General features: G+C 42.2%; 1 protein-coding gene and 1 long non-coding RNA gene across 2 annotated transcripts in view; both read right to left on the bottom strand.

Annotated features, from left to right (window-relative positions):
- LOC139725546 (uncharacterized) overlaps nt 1–16,870 on the bottom strand; it is a 56,634-nt gene that overhangs the window by 11,336 nt on the left and 28,428 nt on the right. Inside the window, exons 13-14 of the mRNA XM_071636636.1 lie at nt 15,862–16,218; nt 14,950–15,012 (exon numbers count right to left, since the gene is read on the bottom strand). Coding sequence (XP_071492737.1) covers nt 14,950–15,012; nt 15,862–16,218 — 420 coding nt within the window. The remainder of the gene's footprint in view (nt 1–14,949; nt 15,013–15,861; nt 16,219–16,870) is intronic.
- Nucleotides 16–2,845, bottom strand: LOC139726322 (uncharacterized). Its single transcript, XR_011710609.1, has 3 exons — nt 2,724–2,845; nt 905–1,014; nt 16–162 (listed from the first exon to the last, which is right to left on the bottom strand). It is a non-coding gene; the product is annotated as an uncharacterized lncRNA (long non-coding RNA).

Below are 16,870 nucleotides of genomic sequence, written 5' to 3' on the forward strand. Positions count from 1 at the left end.
ACTCCTCGTTTGGTCACACGGTGACCTTGCCTACGGATATTGGCCGCAATGTGCTCCCAGGCCTGCCCTCTCTCCTTTGTCCTCACTATGTATCGGAAGGGGTTGACGGACTCTATCTCACGACAGAGCAGGACCGCCATCTGTTGAGTCCAGCTTGTTGGCCTAAAGAAGGCACAGGAGAAAAGATGAGCCAACGCGTACTTGTTATTTTGTGCTAGTTTAACAACCATCACTCATTATGAACATAATTATGAAAATATAATGAAGATTATAGATCTATATCCATAATCCAGCATATCTTAATCTCCACCCTTCAAGGATCAACACAGTCAATTCATTGTAAGTTTTGAATAATTTGACAAATACTTCATCTCAGAGTTTGGTGAAAGATTTTCAAATCATTATTAAGGTACAGGTACTACATGAATGCAACCCACGTTAGTGTTTCACGACAACAAAAGAAGTTTTTCTACTGCAATAAGTTCCTCTCTCTCTCTCTGTTTCTTTTTTGTTCTTTTCTCTCTTCTTTTCTTTTTATTTGTGTGTCCGATTTTCACCAAATTATATCCATTTAATTTTTTTTCTTCATTTTCATATTGAAGTGAACAGGACATCGTGGTGTTACACCTAAATGCGACCTCATGCAGACCCTCAACCTTTCTGACTGAAAAAATTCAGATAATATGTTTCAAAAGTACAAAAGAAAGAGCAGTTCCCATAGGATTCAAGGTAGTAAACTTATCAAGAAAAACAGGAAACTCTCATTGAAACAAGAGCTGGCAATGATCAAACTTTAGATTGTGTCCTACAAATTCTGAATGGCTGGAAGTCTGCTCATGGCTTGTAATGAGTCATCTTCACTCCCTTTCAGGTAGGGCCTACCGTACCGGGTACCGGTACTCACATCTTTGGAGCCTGGACAGCCATGAGGTCAGCCTCTACAGCCTGGACAGCCAGGTTAGCCAGGTCAGCAAGGTCAGCCAGGTCTGAGGCAGAAGGGCTCTCTGGCAAAGGCTGTGCAAAAAAAAACAACAACAACAACAACAACAACAAACGGGTCATCATCATGAAACACTTCCTCCTCTTGCCAACAGTGAATAACACTACAAGAAATTCAGCAAAAAAATTACCGGTACACAATTAGCCCCCACCAAAGAATAAAGTTATGACCCTTTCGAAGTAGGGTAAGAAAATCCTCGTAAGAGGCATTCCCTGTGTATGTCTATATAACCTGCCTGTCAGTTTTCTCACCAGAAGTTTTCGCTAATCTGGACTGTGTTTATGCTTCCCGTTTTGGGGCCCTAAATAATCAGCATTTTGAAACCTGATTAGTGCAAAACAAGGCTGCATCCTTGCTCAGAAGAGCTCACGAGTAGTATGGTAGGTCTACAGTACAATCCGATTTTGTCAACATTTTGTCGAATTATAAACAGGGTCAGCGAACAGTAGGCCTACATAGGAGTACATACCGGGTACATGCACACTGTAGGGTGTCACCACTTTACCCCCCCCCCCCCTTTTTTTTTTTTACCCCGGAAGTGGCACTAGAAAAAATTAACCTCGATCTGAGTGCGGTACCATACTAACAATATCATACTGTTAGAGCTTTTTAAGGGCTTAAATTTGTTTTTAATTGAGGCAAGAGTACAAGACCTTTTTTTAAATTTTCTTTAGCTTGTCAGTATATACCGGACAGTAGAACATCTAGACACTCAAGTCTAACATTAACTTGCTAGGCCTTTTGAACAAACCTGGAAGTGGAATGACAAAAATGCGCTGAAGACCATTTTTTTTTTTTTTTTGCTTTTGTCAGCTGAAGGAAACCTGGGTGCCACATCACCCGATGTAGCGCTGAAGGTCTTTTTTTTTTTCCTTTCTTTTTCTTAATGTGTTAGTTCCTGAAACCCGGAAGTGCACCCTCCCCCCACCCCCTCCCCCCCTTTTTTTTTTTTTTGAAAACGTGGCGCTGGCCATACTCGCATCTCTAATTTTGTTTCTTATTTCTTCAGGTTCAGAATCTGCCTCCTTCAAACTTGAAGATTCTTGCAAACTTATTTCCTATATCACTGTCTGCAGTCCATAGCATGCATTAGTAGAATTATCGAAATGATACCAGGCTTCTAGTATAAAAATACTAGTTAAATTTTAGGCATGCTATTAAAACACGCGCGTCACAGAGTAGCCAGTCGGAACGTGACCATCATAATGCATGCACCCTCGTACTCGTCGACTCAGCCAGAGCTTCACTCTGAAAAAGCGCGCGCCCCAAATGTGACGTGCTTCTGCCGAGGTCAACGGAGCAATCGCAAACGCTGCTGTGTGTACACAAGTGGGCGACACGGCGACTGGTCGCGGGCTAACGCTAGAACCTTGGAGAAAGTTATCATTTATAAGCAGTGCTCCCGTGAACGGCGTTTTGAATCAGCGCTTTGAATTCCTCTGCTTTTAATTACGAGTACACTAGCACAAAAATGCTGATTTTTGCCTTCGAAAATTGAGCATAAACACACCCTATGAGTCTAACCAAAAAGCGGTCGATGAGTAGGTCTATCTGTTAGACGTAAAAAAGCGAGAGGGCTGCTGTTACGGCCACCCAAACAGTACGTTCGTGTCGAGGTCGCAGGACACTCTCGGCTTAATCAGCGGGACCAGAGACCAAAATATGGGGTTTTGTATTAAAATTCGGGTAAATTCGTAGTCAAAGTGTTACATAAGATACTTACAATTATTTGCGGAGGAATTGATCTACAATAGGTGATTTGCTATGAGAGTCCAGTGACGGATCGATTTTGTCTGAGCGTCGTACACAGCTCATGCACCCAGAAGTTGTCGTCGTACGTACTTGTGTACTGTACAGAATCGTGCAGAATGTAGACGCCGTGTGGACGTGGACGCCCGCGCGCCCTTCCAGTCCACAGTCCACTCGTTACATTCGCGGTGTTCATCCACCATCAGTGCACACCGTTTCTATGACGTCATGGCCCCAGTCCCACCCGAAGGCTGGCGAGCGATGACGTCACTCACGTCCTGAATCTAGAGGGTCGTACGTGAAATTTCTGAATCTCCCTAATTGGATTTACGTGGTGTTCACGGAATCCCCTCCATTACGGAGAAAAGCCGGCTAAGTTAAAAAAAAAAATAAAATGGGGGAAAAAAATGAAAAAAGACTCCTCCCGACAGACGAATTTTTTCTGTCGACTTTCATGCTTGTCCTGCTTACTGTCAATGGTTCAGAATTATATTATTAATTTTCTAACAAGGAAAAAATCACAAATTTATCATTTTTCAAAGGCTAAAAGAATTTCATAAAAAGAGAAAAGAATCCCTGCAGGACAGTGCATTTGAAATGAGATAAGAAATAAGCCATTGTTACATTCTAAAATTATTTTTTGATTTTTTTTTTCTAAAACACTTCTTGACCAGTCGTTATGAATATTTAACTGAATCAGCGAGTTGATGATGTGCATGCTCTCACAATTTCTAATAAATCATTTCATGAAAAAATAACAAAAATTTGGTTGTTCAGCTGCATGAATATAAAAAAACAACAAAAATTCACAAAGAACATATGTTAACTTTTATGTATTTTGGTTTGGGAAAAGGATTTTACTTGTATTAGTTTAAAATATCTTTACTTTTTCTGTGAATTTCATTATTATACCGCACATGAAAAATTGTGAGGGCATGATGACATCATAACTCCCTCATTTGAATACTTTCAACTGGTCAAGATATGTTTTCAAAAGAAAAAAAAAATATGTGACATTTCAAAACATAGTATCTTCTTTATTTCTTATCTGATTTCTGTCTTCTTCTTTAAAAAAAAAATATGTAGTTTTTTTTCCCTTTATTTTAGAGTATATTTTCTGGGTGGATTTTGGGTGAATTTCCTCAAATAGAATGTAAATACTATGATATATGCATATATAGGCCTATATATATATATATATATATATGTGTGTGTGTGTGTGTGTGTGTGTGTGTGTTTACATGTGGTAACAAGTTTAAAAAGAAATGAATTAGTAGATGGGATTTTATTTCTATTAGCATGTAGACCAGTAAATCTGACTGAATATACATGCAAAAATTAAACATAATGAAGTTGTTGCTCAGTTTTGAGGCATGATGGATTGATTGATAAAGACCAAGAAAGAGAAGGTTCTCTGTCCTCAAGCTGAAAAAAAAAAGACTGAGGAAAAAAATCATTAAAGAATCATACTCACTTTATTCATGATTATGTGATTAATTCCAAAACAAAACTCTTCCCAAATCCAGTTGGGATATGATTACAACTGGCTTTCAGTAACAGTCGGATATAGTTAAAGATATATATGCTGTCAGCGTTTGAATGTACTAAATGTTTGCTCCATAATATTTGGGAAAGATACTTCTAATTTACACACCAGAGAGAGGCCTTTGGTCAAAAAACAAAGACTTATTTGCTATTCCTAAAAGGAGAAACACATTTTATAGAGAACGAAGATTAATGTTGTTATAATGCCTCCACCCTATGGAATAACTTACACCAGAATTTAAGACAAATTACCGATATTAATAGACAGACGACTGCTTTGGAAATGCACTTTTCACAGTGTCAACAAACATGAAGCTTGGCACCATCATTATAATTGAATTTGTATGTTGTTGTTTTTTTTTGTATAATCTTTCCATCTTTTGGGTGCATATAGGGAGATAAGAATGTGTCATATGGTATATAAGCACTGTTAATCATTATTACAATAGTTTATTACAAAAGAAAATTTTCATAAAATCAGTTCCTCAACAGGGTTCCTATACCCTATACCCTAAAGTGTTAAAATCCATGAATGATTTCAAATTCAAATATAAGCAATTCCTTTTCAACGACCATACACATAGCTGATTCACGGCACAATTTTTTTTTTTTTTTTTTAGGGAGGGGTTTTGTATTGTTATCGTTCATACCTTCAGTTTGTTTTGTAATACTTATATTGTTTTGAATTCTCCTGTTTTGACAACTTCACTTACATATATTCAATATACAAGGGTCAGTTACTCAAGAGGACTTTTTGCTTTCTTGCTGTTTCCCTCGACGATAGCATTGGCTTTGCTCATGTCAGATAATGTCAATCATATATTGATTTGCGCATGCGCAGTTGAATTTACTTCCCTGATTTCGGCTAAACTGGCATAACGGTGGGAATGTATATCCTAGAGATCGTCTCCAAGATGATGACAGTTCATGTTGTTTTTGGAGGTAAAGAGTGAGGGACACTTAGCTGAATATATAAGTTACATAATTTTGCCTAAAATATTTAATTTATCACAGTCACTAAATGTTTCATTCACCCAAGACGTTACCTTGTACCCCTTGTAAACTGTGCTCTGTCATGGATATCTATGGTGCTCCAGATACCACTTGCAAAACCTGGTGAACATGGGTCCTCATTTTGTGGACCATCAGCATGGAATATATTGCACAAAGAATTCCAAAAAATTTCAACACTCTCAGTGCCAATCAAAAAAATAAAAAAGGGCCTGAAAAGATTAATAACTATAATTTAAAAAGTAAAACAAAAAGTTTAAGCACTCTGATCAGTGTCATATTTGGCAAATAAATGCACTTTATAAAAGACTTCATGATTTATAATTATTAAATGTTTATAAATTCAGGCCTTGGCAATATAAAATCTCAAACCAAACAAACCAATTTTTTGTTGATAATTTTCAGGTTCTCTCTTACATTATAACTGGCATCTCTGAATACATTTTCATCATGAATCCAGTCCTGCTATCGAATTACCACTGATTTTTTTTCTTTAATGTTACAATACAAACAAGGTAAAGTAGAAATTACGCGGTGCGTAATACATGTCCTCGCCAAAAGTAGCATTTTGTAGCAAAATGTACAATATAGGTCAAAAATCAAGGTCAAAGGTCAAAGAAGTCAAAGGTCAAAATTCTGTGTACAAGTTTTGAAGCCCTCACCTAGTGCCATCACATAAAGGAAACGGAATCGAAATCGGGTTAGAAATGGCGAAGGAGTAGCATTTTGTAGCAAAATGTACAATATAGGTCAAAGGTCACTACTGAAATCCTGTGTAGAAGTTTCAAAGCTCCCATGTAGTGCTATCATATAAAGCAAACAGAATCAAAATTGGCTCATAAATGACAGAGAAGTAGCAAATTAAACATTTTGATCACACACAGACGAAAACACGGACGGACACACGGACACACACACGTATGGAGCCCATTTCATAATCCCCTGCTCGAACTTGTGCAAAATGTGCACACACAAAACACAAACAATAACAACATTCTACACTTTCTACAAAAATCAGTTGCACAGTTAAACAATGTTTATCAATCCATTGTGATTTATTAATCGTAAACTGAACCTTTCTTTTCTCCTCAAATACATTCGCGTGTGTTTCATAACAGTGTAGAACAATTCTGATTACATTTCAACAACAGACAGTATTTATGTTACATCCACATTTAATAAATGAAATATTACATGTAACTGTTTGTTTTTAAATGAACAAATTGAAATAAACTGAAAATGAACTAGATAGTAGAAACAATCAACACATTCTCTTTTCTCAATCTTGAGAAAGGCAAGCTGGGCAGAAGAAGCTAAATATACTTACGTCATGGGTTGCTAAGCTAACTTCAATTATTCATAATGACCCTACATTATCCACAGATGGTCAAATCATGGCAGTGTTCATTGGAAGCATGAGACAAGAATTTTAGAAGAGTTACCTGTACTTGATTTGTAACCTTTGTAACCTCATGATCTTCTGTACATTTTGTGTGTTATGCATGAACATATGAATTACGCTCATCATCACAGCCTTAGTGGAGGAGGGGGATACAGTCCCCACCCCTACCCCCATCCTACACAAATCAAACAAAAACCAGAAAAACCATGACTTTTCAGGATACCAATGTTTGAGGTCAGGTGAGAAAATGTTCTTTGGTCCCTGCATCGAATGCTAATATAACATCATCAGCATGCATATTCATCACTTTATGATACAGTGGCGGATCCAGAGGGGGGCACATCAGGCGCGTGCCCCCTCTTTTTTTTTCTTTTTTTGTTTGTTGTTGAAACAAAAGAAATGAAAAGAAAAAATGGGGGGGGGGCGTGTGCCCCCCCCCCTTTAATTTTGTAAAGGTTCTTCCCTTTTATGGAATTCATGGATTCGCCACCGTAATAGCAAACAATCATTTCCAAATATTAAACTCTGCATATACACTTCTAGACATTCAACATAACGTGAATGTAACCAACAGGTTTGTGTGTTTACAGATCATTTTATTTCAAAACAAGCATTGATTTGTTGTTCTTTTTTTCATTTCAAATATGAGTTTACAACATGAATAACATTATGAATACGTGCATACCTTAATAGTTAAGGGTAGTTAAGGGCTCTGTCGGTAACAAGCGTCACATTCTGCCTTGCAATCACATGGTACAGGCCTGAAGCCCAGTGAGTTTTGCAGAGCACTATTGTGTGTTATCTTGTCATCACCGCTACATTGTAGTAAGAAGCAAAACAATGTCTATCGGATAAGAAGCAATATACTAGTAGAGGGCCCACGTCTAGCTAATAGAGTCTGCATGCATGCATTGAAAAAGATCCCACTTCATTCTTCTCAAGAGCAGGGTGCAAAATCCGGTGAAGTGGTCCTTCCTCACAAATACTCCTCATACATAACAACTGGTCCCAATGGAAAGCCAGCAGCACTTCAATAGTGCAGCTGAATTTTTATCTTGTTCAGATGGACATCTAGTCTAATCTAATCATACCTAATCTAATTCTAATCTATCTAATCTAGGCCTGCTTTCGCAAAAGCTATTACACATTCATGCATACATTCATATTCAATAATTCACCCCCCCCCCCCATTAACATTGTGTCATTTTTTTTTTTTTTTTTTGACGAAAGAGTTTGGAGCACTGAGAGGTTCATATACTTACTGACTCAATTCTGTGCAAAAATAAGAATGATCTGTTGCATCACGCATGGGTGCATCACAACAGTCAATGGGGGGGGGGGGGTCAGTGAAATGAGATTGTGACAAATTCAAGTTGAAGTGTATATGCGTAAAGTGCAATTGCTGTTTTATCATCCATCATTTGACCACCTCCTCACATTTATTTTGACACAGTCATTATAATTACTTTTTTTTTTGATGGCTCAGTGAGCATTTGTTGAAAAATGCCAACTTGTCTGAACCCTCCTAGAACTGATAAACCCTCTCAGTTCACAGGAAAATTTGACATCAAATATTGTTACCATTCTGGAACAGCACAATCATGTTTTGTGAACATACGCGGTATATCCATCGTAACCTGGCGTGTCATGATGGAGTGTCAGTGAGCACACTTTAAAGATGAAGCCAGGAATGCTTTACTACGCGAGAATCATTCAAATAGAAGTTAATGTAAATGTGCGTGCACCACAAATGACGCACGCCCGTAGAGCATGAGCACAGCATGGGCTCTGGGTATAAAAGGGAGGGGGGCAAGAGAACGTGGCAGATTGTTTGGGGGAGAAGCGGAGGGCCGGAACCGGTGGCAAGATTTGAAGAAAGCGTGGCTACGCACAGTTTATAGAAGTAGCCAAGTGCGGTCCGGGCAGACAGAATTGTGAACGCCGATTGTTGAGTAAGTCAATTTCACCTTTCAATAAAGGCTTCGGTCATTTTGTAATTTTAAAGGAAATTGTGAGATCAGCTGTCATGTTTAGAGCGTGCATTTCTGTACCCTGTTCAAAGGAGTGGTCGTGAGCGAGAGTGGTCCCATTACATTTGGTGGCAGCGTATGGGATCGAAATCACGTTGAGTAGAAAGTGATGTTTTTATCATTTCGGGAGGTCGAGGTACCAATCACCAGCAATACCGCTTTATCATCCACAACTGAAGAAGAGGGTTCGCAGAGCTGACTTCAACAAAGGCAAAGATCGACCTTGAGAAACTGAACTTGGATATAAATGGTGAACAAATACGTTGCAGAGATAGATGGGGTAGTAACCTGTCCAGAAGGGTTGTAGTTAGCACTACAACACGCATTCCCTCTGGCCATGAAGCTTTGATCCAAGGTACCGTGCACGGAGAGGTCAAAGGGATGGACATTGGACTCCTAGAAGCAGGGGACGGGAGCGAGCTCCTAAAGAAGGGAGTCTTGGTTGAAAGAGTAGTCGCCTCACAGGAAGACAGTTCCCTGCCAATTCGAGTGTTCAACCCAGGATAAAAAGAATGCATTGTAAAGAAGGGTACAACTGCCGGCTACTGTATACGCTATATATTTCGCGGGGGTTTTATTTTCGCGAATTTCGCGAGTCGGGAGCTATTCGCGAATTTAACAACACGCGAAAATATTATCTTCCAAAATGAATCCCTTGCCTTGACGATACGAAAATTTCAGTACTAGTAGTATACCATGTCATGGCTTACCGAACAGACCATTGTATACTGTACTGGCTAAGCTTGTTTACGTACATATAGCACGTCCACGGTTTACGAATACTGTAGAGAGCCAATCCATTATCGCAAGGGGACCACTCGTCAGAAATCTAGCGCGATGGACTTAACCACTTAAAAAATGTTGAATTCTAACTTACTAGTTAGTAGAGTTTGGTAAGTTTTTTTCATGCAGTGTATAACTAGTATCATTCTTATTTGCTAGTAAGTTGAAAATTCACACTTTCTTTGCCACTTCGTATTTTCTCTGGTCCCCCAATCGCGAATTTAACCACTCGCGAAAATGAGTGACAGCGGCAATTCGCGAAAATTTATGTACGCGAAAATTATAGCGTATACAGTATTTCATCCTGTTACAAGATGTGATAGCGCCATCTACGGCACACAGTTGTTAGCAGCACAGCCATGAGCTGAGAGAAGTTTGCCTGAGAATAAAGCCTCTGTTTAAAGAACTTGAAATTACAGAACTTGATTGATTATCATCTGTTGAGTAGCCTACAGAGCGAATGTGGGTGAAGAAGGTGAAAACTAACATGGTGTCAGGAGTGAAGTGACTTTTGTTCTCTCTCTCAGGCCGTTTGTAATTGTGTCGTCCAGCTGCTGGTCGTGGTCATAGTGGTCCCACCGTATATGAACATGTGTATGCTTCCAGTACAGGATTCAGCGGGACTGTCTGCAGTGGTGCTGTGCACAGTATGTCGCCATCGCATCGATAATCCTGGGTAGATTTTCAATCAAAGGAAAGAAAATACAGATGCAAATTGACTGTGGTGCAACTGTAAACATTCTTCCAAAGAAATGTGTACCTGATAATGTGCAAATTGAGCAAAGTCCAAGACAGCTCAATCTCTATGGTAATGGTGCAAGCATTGTAGCAGAGGGTACATGTAAAGTCTTGCTAAAAAACCCCAAGAACGAAAATCAGAGACAAACTGCATGCTGCACATACCGGTATTGAGAGCACACTTAAACGCGCACGAGAGTGTGTATATTGGCCATCTATCACGGCAGATCTGAAGGACTTCATCGCGAAATGTGACATTTGCAATGAAATGCCTAGTGCCCAGCAGAAAGAGACACTCCATCCTCATCAAATCCCTAACCGCCCATGGGAGAAAGTAGGATGTGATATCTTTGAAGTAGACGGTGATAGTTTCTTGTGCACAGTTGACTACTTCTCAGATTATTTTGAAGTGGACAAACTTACCAAGAAAGATGGTAGTGCCATCATAGGTCGTCTGAAACGGCACTTTGCTACACATGGCATTTCAGATTGCGTTCATAGTGACAATGGACCCCCTTTCAATTCAAAGGAATTCGCTGATTTTGCGCAATCCTATGGTTTTGAACTGTCCAAGAGCTCCCCAGAATTTCCTCAAAGCAATGGCAAAGTTGAAGCTGCCGTAAAAATCGCAAAAAGACTTGTGAAGCGGTCAAAGCGTGACCACGGAGATTTCTATCTCAGTGTACTCATCTGGAGAAATACCCCAACTGCGAGTATGGACAGTTCGCCTGCGCAGTGGTTGTTCGGACGCCGCACTAAAAACAATCTTCCTATGGCCGCGAAACTCCTCAAACCAAAGATTGTCGAGGATGTGAAAACGCGAAAACAAGCGTCCCAAAATCGGCAAGCAAAGTACTACAATGCCACCGCGAAAGATTTGGAACCATTGAAGGAGGGAGATGTTGTGCGAATACAACCCAAGAAAAAGCATGTCACTTGGGAGAAAGCGAGGGTAGTTGAGCAAGTTTCGCACAGATCGTACATTGTTGAAACTGAGCAAGGCGTTCGACGTCGCAGAAACCGGAGACACCTTCGAAAAACTGCGGAGCGATATAAACGCGAAAGTGAAATCGTGCCATCTTCGCTAATTCCACAGCCAGTCCAAACGCGAAGTGAAGCGAACAGGAATAGCGTAGAAAGAGCGAGAAGTACAAGCGTTGTACAAGTCATGCCTGAAAATGTACAAGCTCCAGGCCTGACTCGCAGAAGCTCGCGAAACAAACGCTCACCAACATACCTCAAAGACTATATTTGGTCAAAGTGAGTTAAATGAAAAAATAAACAAAAGAAAGAAGGAAAGAAAAAAGTGAGAAGTAAACTCAGTTTGTTTTCAAGATTTTACTTGAAATTATGGAGTATCAGTTATAAACATGTTCAATTTATGATTTTGGAGACAAGTACAGTTTTGCCTATAATTTTTGGAGGTAATCAGAAGTGCCCAGTGCAGTTATTTTAATTATAGGTACTAGTGCACATGTTAATATATGATGTCATTATTCAAAGATATGAAGCTTTATGATTACAAAGCAAAGTTTGAAGTTTAAGTTTACCAGGTTGTTATAAAGTCACCACCCCACTGTCATCTATATTTCCGGTTTTATGAGAACTAATTTACATGCTTTCACACTATACAGATATACTTTGACATTTAATGTTTCCTTGGAATTGCAAGTGGTTTAAAGCAATTTTTTTAAATTTGTCATAATAGTTATAGAACGATGTTCTTGTCTGTTCAAAAAAGGAAAGGTGTTACAAGATGTGATAGCGCCATCTACGGCACACAGTTGTTAGCAGCACAGCCATGAGCTGAGAGAAGTTTGCCTGAGAATAAAGCCTCTGTTTAAAGAACTTGAAATTACAGAACTTGATTTATTATCATCTGTTGAGTAGCCTACAGAGTGAATGTGGGTGAAGAAGGTGAAAACTAACACATCCCATTAGACATGAATGACATTGAAGTAGTGCGTGAGCCCAAGGTCGGCGGAAATGCTTGTGACGTCCCTGGCCATTTAGGCGATTTGCTCAACTGGAGTGTCCAGGACTTGGATCCGGAGCATCATCAGAAGATAGCACAACTTCTTTGTGAGTTTCAAGATGTGTTCGCCAAGAATGAAGACGACATTGGATCCATAAATCTAGTCCAGCACTCAATCAACACTGATGATGCTTCTCCTGTCAAAGAGCGTCCAAGGAGGTTTCCTCCGAAGGAACAGGAGGAGGTAGAACAACAGGTCAAGAAGCTGTTGAAAAATGGGAGGATACAACCTTCAGACAGCCCATGGGCTTCATGGGCTTCAAACGTGGTCCTCGTGCGAAAGAAAGATGGCACTAAGAGATTCTGCGTGGACTATCGCCGACTCAACCACCTGACCATAAAGGATGCCTACCCCATCCCGAGGATTGACGAGTCTCTTGATGCTTTGGCAGTGGTTTTCAACCCTGGATCTTGCGTCAGGTTACTGGCAGGTGAGGCTTGACGAGGACGCTCAAAAGAAATCAGCATTTCTAGTTCGGGGAGGGCTATATTGCTGGAAAGTGATGCCCTTTGGATTGTCAAATGCACCATCAACATTCGAGCGACTCATGGAGCGTGTGCTGTCAGGTCTCCACTGGGACACCCTACTGGTCTACTTGGACGATGTAATTGTCTTTGCAAGGACCATAGAAGAAGAGCTCACTCACCTGGCTACAGTGTTTCAGCGCTTTAGAGCTGCAGGACTCAAGTTGAAGCCAAAGAAGTGTTCCCTCTTCAAGCGGAGTGTTGTCTACGTCAGACATGTAGTGTCCTCAGAAGGAGTGTCCACTGATCCAGAGAAGATTCGAGTGGTGCGAGACTGGCCTACACCTTCAAGTGTGAAGGAGGTGCAGAGTTTCTTGGGACTTGCCTCCTATTACCGTAAGTTCATTGAAGGTTTTTCCCACGTTGCTCGACCTCTCCACCAGTTAACGGAGAAAGGACACCAATTTCAATGGACTGAGGAATGTGAGACATCTTTCCAACTTCTCAAGCATCAGCTGCAAAGTGCACCCATCTTGGCCTACCCAGATCCTGCCAAGCCATACATCCTCGACACTGATGCCAGCAATGTAGGAATTGGTGAGGTGCTGTCTCAGGAATTTGATGGCAAGGAACGGGTTATTGCCTTTTCAAGCCGAACCTTGTCCAAGCCGGAGAGGAACTACTGCGTAACTAGGAAGGAGTTACTAGCAGTAGTGGCCTTCCTAAAGCAGTTCCACCCCTATCTAGAACCGATCATGGAGCCCTTAGGTGGCTTCTAAACTTCAAGGACCTACAGGGCCAGATGGCCCGCTGGCTACAGATAATATCCGAGTACGACATCAACATTGTTCATCGACCAGGATGATCTCAGGGAAATGCAGACGGACTTTCCAGGAGGAGGTGTGGACCTTGTTCTCACTGTAAACGCACCGAGGACAAGGAACAAACAGTTGAGAACCAGGAACCAAGGACAGAGGACAAGGCGTCCAGAACCGAGGAGGGGACCTCAAAAGACAGCAGTGACGCCACGGGAGCCGAGGTGAAGGTAAATGCAGTGACCATGGAACCCTCCATAGCGTTGGCTGATATGGGTCAAGCCCAACGGGAGGAAACAACCATGCGGTGGGTGATGGTCAGGAAAGAGGCCTCAGAAGAAAGACCTAGTTGGTCTGAAATGGAGGGCAAGTCAAGCACCGAGAAGACATATTGGCGGATCTGGGATCAGCTAGAAGTAGGGCAGGGAATCTTGTGCCGAAGGTGGGAATCGGACAGTGGAGATGAGATAAAGTGGCATGTGGTTCTACCAGATAAGCACCGGAAGAGAGTGGTAAAGGAACTCCACAGGGGTGCAGCTAGTGGGCATCTTGGTATGAACAAGACGATCTCAAAGGTCCGACCAAGGTTTTACTGGCCAGGGATGGACGCAGGTATTCGGTCCATCATTAGGATGTGCAATGTCTGTGCTAGTAAGAAGTCTCCTCCACGTTCAAGGAGAGCACCGCTCCAGCAAAAACCAGTAGGTATGCCCATGGAGAGAGTTGCCCTAGACATCGTTGGACCCCTCCCACAAACGGAGCGGGGGAACAAGTATATACTTGTTGTAGGGGACTGTTTCTCCAAATGGATGGAGGTGTACCCAATTGCCGACCAAACGGCAGAGGTGGTAGCAGAAAAGTTCGTCGGAGAGTTTGTGTGTTGCTTCGGTGTGCCGATCTCCTTGCATTCAGATCAAGGACGTAACTTCGAGTCTCAGGTGTTCACAGAAATGTGCAGCCTGCTGGGGGTCAAGAAGACACGCACCACCCCTTACAATCCCAAATCTGACGGACTCATTGAGAGGTTCAACCGCACCCTTGTCACGATGGTATCCATGATGATCGAACCGAAGCGGCGACAGCGGGACTGGGATTCCAAACTTCCCCTTGCCCTTTTTGCATACCGCTCTGCACCTCAGGAATCCACCGGTGAGACACCAAGCATGATGATGCTTGGGCGAGAAGTTCGCTTACCCCTTGACCTAACCACAACAACCCCGCAGCAAGAGATACACATCGACACTCCACTGGGATCTGATTATGCGGAGACACTTCGGGAACGCATGAGGCTCGCTCATGAGCGAGCACGGTTGAACCACAAAGAGAGTGCCAGACGTCAGAAAGACACATATGACAGGACAGCTGAACGAGCTAACCTTGAGGTCGGTCGCTTCGTATGGTACTTCAACCTGGCCAGAACAAAGGGCCTCACACCAAAACTGCAAAGAAAATGGCAGGGACCATTCCTCATCACACATAAGCTCTCCGAAGTGACCCTCCAAATCCAAAAGGAATGAACGGTAAAATGATGGTAGTCCATGCAGACAAACTGAAACCATACCAGGGAGAGACCATTCCCTCTTGGTTGGAACCCTCAGCCGAACATATAGACGGTGTGGAGGATCTTGGAATGGGGAGCAGCTCCCCACTTCGACCCATCAGAACAGAAAGGGAGGAAAGTGCAGATTGGGTGGAGTCCGAGGAAGGCCACGAGCCAGTGCAGGACGCCCCAAAAGCAGCGAGTACCCCAAGAAACGGCCACACTCCGAACCAACCCATATCCCCTGCCCCAACTTTGAAAACACCTCTTCGGAGAAACCCCCCCAAGAATCAGGAAAATACCCCAACGCTACCCGTTGTGAAAAATGTGATTGATAGTGTGGTATCGGAGTTTGATTGTATTGGTCCAAAGGAATGATTATCACCATGCCATTTTGTATTACCTACAGGAATGGGTCCATCTAGAAACACCCTAAAATGTTATACCTGTGGTAAGTATTTCCGCCATAAATGGAGTCTGGACCGCCACGTCGAGGTAGAGCACCGCAGCCGGCGTACTTACGAATGCCAAACCTGCCATCGGTGCTATAACAGAAAGGATAACTTACAGGCCCATATTAAAGAACGGCATCACCACGAGAGGCATCGACGAGATGAACATCGGGATGGACAACGCGATGTTCATCGCCATCATCATCAGAAATTGGAAACCCGATCCCATCTTTCACGCATAATGCCCAGAGAGAGGACAAACACCAAAGTTTTTCTCCCCGACAAGGGTGACAAACATCAGCGACGCCTTCGAAATACACCCGTCCCCAGACGTCAAGAAGACCATCGAGGATGTAGCCACTCCCATAGCAGCTAGCACGCCAGGTACTCCATCGGGCAAGCTGCTGAGTATGATGAAACAGCTGGAGGAGGAAGGGGATGTGGCAGAAAGTGACGGTGACCACTCCGTCCCTGCAACCCCGGATATGGTCAGCGAAAATGAGGATAAGGGAGACGATAGCGAGGGAGATGACAGCGAAGGCTATGAAGAGGATGACCAGGAGGGGCCCACCAGTGATCTGCGTCAGATCTCTTAGCTTGGAGGCAGCCCTCATCAGCAATCCAGCTAAGGTTCGAGAAAACAGCTCCACGACCTACTGGACAGGGGGTGAAAAACTGATCATCAACCGGAGGCGCCGTTCTTACCATCTCGTCGGGCTTCACGGGCCTTCACTCAACGCGCCAGCTGTAGCCACCAAGTTGAAATCGATGGGGGGGCCAACGCCTATGACAACACAGCAAGTAGAAAGGGCCGTCGCTGGGAGCGTACGGAAAATAACAGAGACAGTGCGCCGAAAAATTCACAATCAAGACAAACTTGTTTCATCCGAGACAACCCAACACGTGTACCATGTTGATTTTGCAGCCAGTTTAGTCCGTTCGGAAGAGTGAAAAAAAAATAGAATAAATTCTTGCCATTTTCTACTAAGAAATCAGTGCTATGTAATTGATACAGTGGGCTGGGGTTACTGCTAGTCCTTTCTATTGTCGGACTACACCTACATGGTTATAAGACTAAGATGATTCATGTTAATTTTAAAGCAAGTCATTACCAAAGTGTGTGCCAAAGAATAAGTGTATGAATATGACGTACTAAAGTATCATAGTGTGTGCCATGCCGTTTGACCAAAGAATTCTTGCCTTGACTTTCGTTATTGCCAAACTACCTTTTGTACCAGGCCGCATATCTATATTTTTGTATGTGAAAGTAGGATAGATTTCCTTATATAACCAGGAAAGACGGTT

Source organism: Diadema antillarum, unplaced genomic scaffold, assembly GCF_040938485.1.
Source record: "Diadema antillarum isolate AM-2024a unplaced genomic scaffold, OU_Dant_1.0 scf00000017, whole genome shotgun sequence".
NCBI classification, from domain to species: domain Eukaryota; kingdom Metazoa; phylum Echinodermata; class Echinoidea; order Diadematoida; family Diadematidae; genus Diadema; species Diadema antillarum.